This window comes from Humulus lupulus, chromosome 3, assembly GCF_963169125.1.
Source record: "Humulus lupulus chromosome 3, drHumLupu1.1, whole genome shotgun sequence".
NCBI lineage: Eukaryota > Viridiplantae > Streptophyta > Magnoliopsida > Rosales > Cannabaceae > Humulus > Humulus lupulus.
In genome coordinates, this window is record NC_084795.1 from 231,845,439 (window position 1) to 231,853,159 (window position 7,721).

General features: G+C 34.4%; 1 protein-coding gene across 1 annotated transcript; it reads right to left on the bottom strand.

Annotated features, from left to right (window-relative positions):
- Positions 1–4,876: 4,876 nt before the first annotated feature.
- Positions 4,877–7,414, bottom strand: LOC133825461 (uncharacterized). The gene has a single exon (XM_062258395.1). It carries the CDS (start codon positions 7,412–7,414, stop codon positions 4,877–4,879), a length of 2,538 nt encoding a protein of 845 aa, XP_062114379.1.
- Between the last annotated feature and the right edge of the window lie 307 nt (positions 7,415–7,721).

Genomic DNA, 7,721 nt, shown 5'->3' on the forward strand with positions numbered 1-7,721 from the left:
ATAAAGAACACAAGGGTTTATAGTGGTTCGGCCCAGAATCTAGTAATAACCTACGTCCACTTGAATTGTTATTGATATAGGACTAAAAGGAGTGATCAAAGAACTAGGGTTCAATGAGTTTCAACAACCTCTGAGGAATAATACAATGTATCTAATAGGATAACTCTAATCTCTAGTGATCTAAAAGCAAGAAAGAAGACCAAGATCCCTTTCCCTTGAGCCCTCATTCTCTATTTATAGGCTCAAGGAGGATTTACATTAATTTGTTACAGATATTATTTCCTAAATAATCGGATGCTCAGGAAATCATGGGAGATAATCTCGGATACTATCATAACTGCTTAAGATCTTTTCCGTGTATATCATTTGTACGACTAGGATGGTCGTATGAAGAGATCGAACGTTGTGATACTAGATGTCTTTCTGGTCGATAGTCGAGCACGAATTCTGCCAGATGTTAGCCACGTGTACTAAATATTTGCCATGTCATCCATGCTTGTTTTTTGGGATAACAGTAACGAACAAGTCAAAGAAATCAAATAATACAATTAGTTAGAATACTGACCACTCAGAATTGAGATTGAATTGACCTATGGTCAAATATATTATATGACTAGAATAGATAATAACGATATGTTTACTTATCTTATCTACTGTCAATATCAATCCAGTCTGATGTAACAAATACATCTGATCTTTTCTACTTTGTTAATGTTCTGGAAAGAACATAAAACTACAATGTGTAAGTAGATCATATCGTAGATTGGCAAGTCAGTGCAAATCTTATGCACTGACTAATCTTAGGATTAACTTATTTTTGAACATATAATCATATTTATATTCCAATGTGACTACATCACTATAAACATGATTAGCTATATGATCGGGATTTAATAGAAGTTTATATTAAACAATAATCATGATAATAAAACATTTGAGCAAAGTGATTGACCAAGTCAAAAATGATTTCTATTCTTTTATTGATAATAAAATAAAGAAATTGGGTTTCAATAAAGGCATAAAACCCTAATAACGCGAGCCATATTTATAGGCTACTGGGGAAATTAAGCTCATTAATTGGTTGTTGGGTCTTTTCGTATTAACCAAAGTTAAAGGGTACCTTTTAACTTTGGTTTTTTTTGTTTAAAAAAAAAATAGAAGTTAAAGTTCTTTATAACCCTTTCCCACCTGCATGTCTCCTCATTCTGAAACACAAAACAGATTTGATAACCCCAATTACCACTGTGAGAGAGAAAAGGGTTTCACCTATTTTCCATCATTTTTCTTGTTTTCTTCCATCATTTTTGCTAAAAAAAAACACATCTAGATCATAGAAAATTGGTTATATTTAGTTTTGAAAGGAAAAAATTGTTCTTTTTATAATGGGTATGGGTGGTGGTCGACAATACCTATTGTTTTGGGTTTTTGAATTTTCAACATCCAAAAACGTTTTTGAATTTTGAAATAGGTATGGATCATTAAATATTTGTTTGTAAGGTTTTTTATATCTTTTTGCTTATTATTTTTGGATTTATTATATTTTTTATAATATATTGATAATGTATAGGTTTTTATGGTTGATAATCTTGATTTGGAGTTGCATTTGACTATTTAAAAAGGTATGAATCTTCCAAATATGTGTTTATGATAATTTTCTTTATTAATCCAAATTTAATATTATTATATCAATAAATTTATAATTTTTTGTTATTTTGTAAAATATTATTATATATAATAATTATTTGGTGTATTAATCAAGTTAATATTTTGTTGTTGAAAAAAAATTAATATGTTGTTGTTGTAAAAAAAAAAATCAAGTTAATATTTTGTTCAAAGAGTCATTTGTATAAATATGTTTTAATGTTTAGTTTTTATTAAATATTAAATATGTTTGGTAATAGTTATATATAAACTCAATAATTTTAATACTTTATTTTTGTTTAAACATCTTAGGACAATTGTTGTTTTGGCGGTATTTTGGTTTTGAATTGGCGGTTACTAACTGAAAATTAATTTATTACTATTGTACATATTTATAGAATTATAGTTAAATCATATTTAATTTAGTGCAAATTAAGTTTGAAAATTAGTGAAGTAGGTTCTAGAAAATTTGTGTGTTGTGGTGGTATATGGATGGAATTATGCATGTTGATTGTTGTTTTTCTTTGTATTGAATTAATAGTTACTTATGAAATGGGGATATGTTATAGAAAGAGAGGAAACTCTGCTCAATATTTTGGGATTTATTTATTGAACATGTTTTTAAATATGTAGTATTTATTCATAAATTTATAATTCAAACTTTTAAGGTTTGGCAATAGGTTTTGAATAGGATATCGAGAATTTGTGTGGTGCGGTGATAATCATAAGTCCCTAGTTTGAAGTAGTCTTATCATGCCTCTTGACTAGATAAAGTTACTTTGAACTACATGGCTTATGGATACCGTAAAATTCAAGTCAAGCATTGAAGGTGGAAAATGGATTATCATGAGTTCTATTGTAATTGGAGACTAAGCTTTGTTTTTTGGTATGAGGTATCTTCTAATTTATGATAATCTTGACATGATTATGCTTATTTGTTCTGTGAACTGTTGCAAATTTTAGTTGTAAATTGAATGTCAACAAGTTTGTGTCGTCCTATTTATAGGGGAAATTTTGCTAATTTTTTTTTTTAAAATATTTAATACTTAAGAAATTTCAATATTTCAAATAAATTTTTTGGTAAGTAAGCAAATTTATTTATAGAAAAAACACCATTACAACCTACAGACTCCCAATAAGGGAAACCCAACAAATAAAGAACCAACAGATGCTATACAACTAAATCCCCAAACCAAATTTTATCTGATTCAGAAACTCTATTTTTCACAAAAATATAACCTCTATTTTTAACATCCCTTTTAATCTGCCTAACTGTACAATCAATACTCTGAACTTTATCCTCCCATAAAGCTAGATTTCGAACCCTCCACAAATGATATGTAGTTGCAGCTAAACCAGAAGCAAAAATCCACCTTCTGAATCGAGACAGATGTTTTCCTCTGGCAATCCATCGCAAAAGCTCATGAATATTCTCAACATTCGAGAGCCACCCCAGCCAAAGCTTCACTTCTAAGATGCATCTCTTGCTGTAATAACAGGAGAAAAACAAATGGCAGTTGTTTTTTGGAGCATTATCACATATTAGACAACTATCTGAATTCACTATCCCCATGTGGTGAAGCCTATCTCTTGTTTTCAATCTATTCAATTTAGCTAACCAAGTAATGAATGCATGCTTAGGAACAACACAAGCACTCCAAATAATTCTTGTCCAAAGCATCCCATTCCCAGTCAAGTTCAAAAACTTATCATACACTTCATGAATCCGATAAAGCATAGAGATAAAGGTAGGATAGGAAAAATAACTCTTCATTCTGTTTTTGACAGTGACCAATTGCTTCCAATACCAGCTAGAGTTTAAAGGAGCCTCATACTCCCACCAGCTCTCTCCTCTTAGATAGACCGAATGAATCCATTTGATCCACAAACTCTCCTTATTTGTGGCAATAGCCCAAACAAATTTCCCCAAAGCTGCAATATTCTAGATTGAGATATTTCTGATGCCTAACCCTCCTGCTTTCTCGCTTTTACACACATCATCCCAAGCAACACAACCCGGGCCTCCATAATTAGCCTCACCCTTCCTATGAAAAGCTCTACATATCTCATTTATTCTGCTGAAAACTTTCTTAGGGAGCACTACAATTTGAGACCAGTAAGAGTGCACAGAAATCAACACTGAATTTATAAGTGTAAGTCTCCTAGCAAAGGATAAAGAGTTCCAGCTCCACTTCTGAATTCTAGCCACCATTGTATCAATTATACTTTCACAATCACTAGTAGAGATTTTTTTCGCATTAATTGGTATACCAAGATAACGAAAAGGGAGCTTACCTCTCTTAAATTTGGACACCATGAGAATTCTTTGAATCTCCTCATCAGATATACCAATACCAATGAATTCAGATTTGCTAATATTAGCTTGAAGACCCGAGGTGTGAGAGAACAATTCAAAACCTTGCAGAAGTCTGTACATTGATTTAAAATCCCCATGCGAAAATAGCACCACATTATCTGCAAAGCATAGATGAGTGAGCTGAAGCTCCGCACATCTCTCATGAAACTGAAAATCTTTGTCCTTAGCAATTTTTTTCAATATACGGGATAAGTACTCCATGCTCAAGACAAACAAAAGAGGAGACATGGGGTCTCCTTGCCTCAATCCCCGACTAGCATTAAAAAAACCATGTAAAGACCCATTTAACATAATTGAGAATTTAGGAGATCTTACACAAGTCATGATCAGCTTAATAAAATGAGGAGGAAAGTGAAAGTCCACAAGCATCTCTTCAAGGAAATCCCATTCCAAAGTGTCATAAGCTTTTCGCATATCCATCTTTAAAATGCAATTCGGTTTGCCTCCTTTCCTTCCATAGTGCCGAACTAAGTCTTGGAAAATCATTATATTATGCCCAATATATCTTCCTTGAATAAATCCTCCTTGATTATTCGCAACTATATCAGGCAAAACTTGTCTCAGTCTAGTACATATGAGTTTGGCAGCCACTTTATAAAGAACGTTACAACAAGATATAGGCCGGAACTCACTAACACTATTGGGGCAATTTGTTTTAGAAATTAGAGTGATTGTTGTGGCATTTATCTCCTTCAATAAATTCCCAGTAGTTAGAAAGGACAGAACTGCCTCACTAATCTTTTCTCCAATTAGATCCCAATGATGTTGAAAAAAATAACTACTGAATCCGTCCGGGCTAGGAGCTTTGTCACCAGGGATTTCAAAGATGGTATCCCTAACCTCATCTTTCTCAAAAGGCTACAAGAGAGTTTGAATATTAGCTTTGGAAAGAACAGGACCTTCATTCATGACACAGTGTTGAACTTTTCTTCGTCTCTGATATTTCCCACCCAAAAGATTCTGATAATACTCCAGAAATGCATTTTGAATTCCCATTGGAGTATCATGCCATTTACCTTGCTCATCATGAATAGCCATGACATAATTTTGCAACCTACGTTGCCTAATCCTCCGATGAAAGACTTGAGTATTTTCATCCCTAGATTGCAACCAAGTCATGTTTTCCTTTTGCCGCAAAAAATCTATATAAGCTTCTCTACGGGCGTTATGCTCTTGCCTGTATCTCAATTCATCAGCAATAAGCTGAGGATTATGAGGGTCACCATTTACCTGCTGCTGCACTTGATGAAGTAACTGCTCAGATTGAAAATAAGAGGTACTGATATCACCAACTATACAGGTATTCAAATTCTTCAAGGCAATTTTAACTCTCTTGAGTTTGGCCACAACTCTGAACATAGGAGTGCCTTGCACCAGCTTACACCACGCCTCCCTAACATACTGATGGTAACCTTTAAACTTTTGCCACATCTTGAAATAACGAAAAGGCTTCTTCCCTAACTCCATAGCCTTACTCAGGGAAACCACTGTTGGAGAATGATCAAAAATACCCTCCGGTAAGAAACAAGCATTCGCGAGAGGAAAATTTTCCAACCAAGCTGAATTACCCAAAACTCTATCAAGCTTGGCAATAATGCGGCCAGGTGGAATTTGCTTGTTATTCCAGGTGAAGAAACAACCGTGGAAAGGGATATCAAGCAAATCGCAGTCAAGCAGACAGTTACAGAAAGATTCAGAATAGAGAGACCTCACTCTGTAACCAATTCTTTCATCCTTATTAATGGTAGCATTGAAGTCACCAAGCAAAATCCATGGCTCCATAGTTTGTATATCTCTGATCTGTTGCCATAAAACTCTCCTACGCTCCTCATCATTAAAAGCATAAACAAATGTACAGAAAAAACCACTTGAACCATTTTGAGGTACCACCCAACAATGAATGCATTGACTTGAACAAACCCGAATATCCACAGAGAAGACATTTGGATTCCAAGCCAATAAAATTCTGCCATTATTAAACCACGCATTGTTTGAAGTAAAACACCAATCCCTAAACATGTTTAGGAATAAGGCTCCCATCTTCTTAGCCTTAACCTTAGTCTCAAGGAGTCCAACCAAACTAATTTTTTTAGTCAAAATAAATTTTTTGACTTCATGTTGTTTCTGGGTTTGGTTCAACCCCCTCACATTCCATGATAGGACTGTAGGAGGATCTCCCCCTCCTGCAGTGATATCAATTCCTTGCTCTGTATCTTTTGTCGCCAGATTTGTTTCAGCTAGAACCTGAAATGTATTACTTAGATTTTCAGCAACGCTTTCCCTGTGGCAATTACTACCATCTCTCTTCCTTCCTTTCCCTTTGACAGTACAGAAACCCTCAGCATCTATAGTGTCCTGTTTAGTAGAGACCTGCCTTTGATCTTTTGGTATCCAAACTTTTGACCCATTTTGCTTTTTGCACAAAGTAGATTCATGTCCCAATCCCTTACAATGTGAGCAAACAATCGGTTTCCATTCATAGTGCACCATCACATCCATTTGGCAATCCTTCTCATTGATAAAACTTATAATGCTAGGAAAAGATTGAGCTATAGACACCTCAATCATTATCCTTGCAAAATTAAGCTTCCCCTTAGATTTTGTTACAGGATCTATCTTTAACTGTTGCCCAATTTGAGACACAATCTTGAATAATGACTGCTCACCCCAATATTTCAGATCAAGATTGGTTAACTGTATCCAAATTGGCACTTGTTGCATATCTTCCTTCTTAAAATCATCATTTGCATTCCAAGGCTTCATGATAAGTGGTTTCTTGTCAAAGAACATGATTCCATTATTCAGAACAAAGTCTCTCTGCTCCACTGTATTGAATCTCACGATAAAGACACCCTGTCCTAGCCCAGCCACTTTGTCAATCCCCATATTCTTCCAAATACGTCGACAAAATCCTTCAAGAACAGGCAATGGAGGATTGGCTCCTAACACATAGCAAACTAACGATGGACTCCAGTAATTCACCTCCTCAACAATATCTTCCATATCAATTTTAACAAATTCATTCATCTGTGTTGCCAAACTAGCATCTCCTCCTAGACTATTTGGAATATTCACATTACTCGATCCAGGATTAGAAGGAGAATTAGGGATAACCAGATCCTTACCACTGCGTTGAGCTTCACGCTTTTCCAATAGATGGGAAAATTGAACCCTGATCTGAGTCTTGCGCTGCATTTCAGAAGGAGAAAGAACCTCTGTCTCGTTCGCTATCCCACTCCCATCTTCATTCAGAATGGGTTCTTCATCCTCTGAGAACAACACTGGTTCCACTCCAATTAACTCCACCATCGATTTAACTTTCCTCGGCGCCTCTGAAGAAGAAAGGCCACGCTTCGGTCTACCACGCTTCTTCTTGACCTTGGATCCTCCTGCCATCGCACCAGCACAAAGCCGAGAGAGAAACGAAGAAGAAGAAGAATAATATTTCAAATAATTACTTAGGTGAACTTCACATGTTTGCTTGTATGAACACTTTAGATGTTTATGTGGTACCTAGCTTTTATTTCTGTATTGATGTATATATATATGTACATTAAGTCAATATAGTTTGTGAATTTTATTTTATTTTAAGTTTATTGGAATGCTCAAATGTATTTATTAATATTAAAATAATTGCAAATTATAATTAAAAAAATTAATTATTAAAATATTTTATAAAAAACTAAAATAATAATACAAATAA

Coding starts and splice junctions, on each gene's coding strand:
- LOC133825461 (XM_062258395.1), bottom strand. CDS start 7,414: ATGGCAGGAGGATCCAAGGTCAAGAAGAAGCGTGGTAGACCGAAGCGT.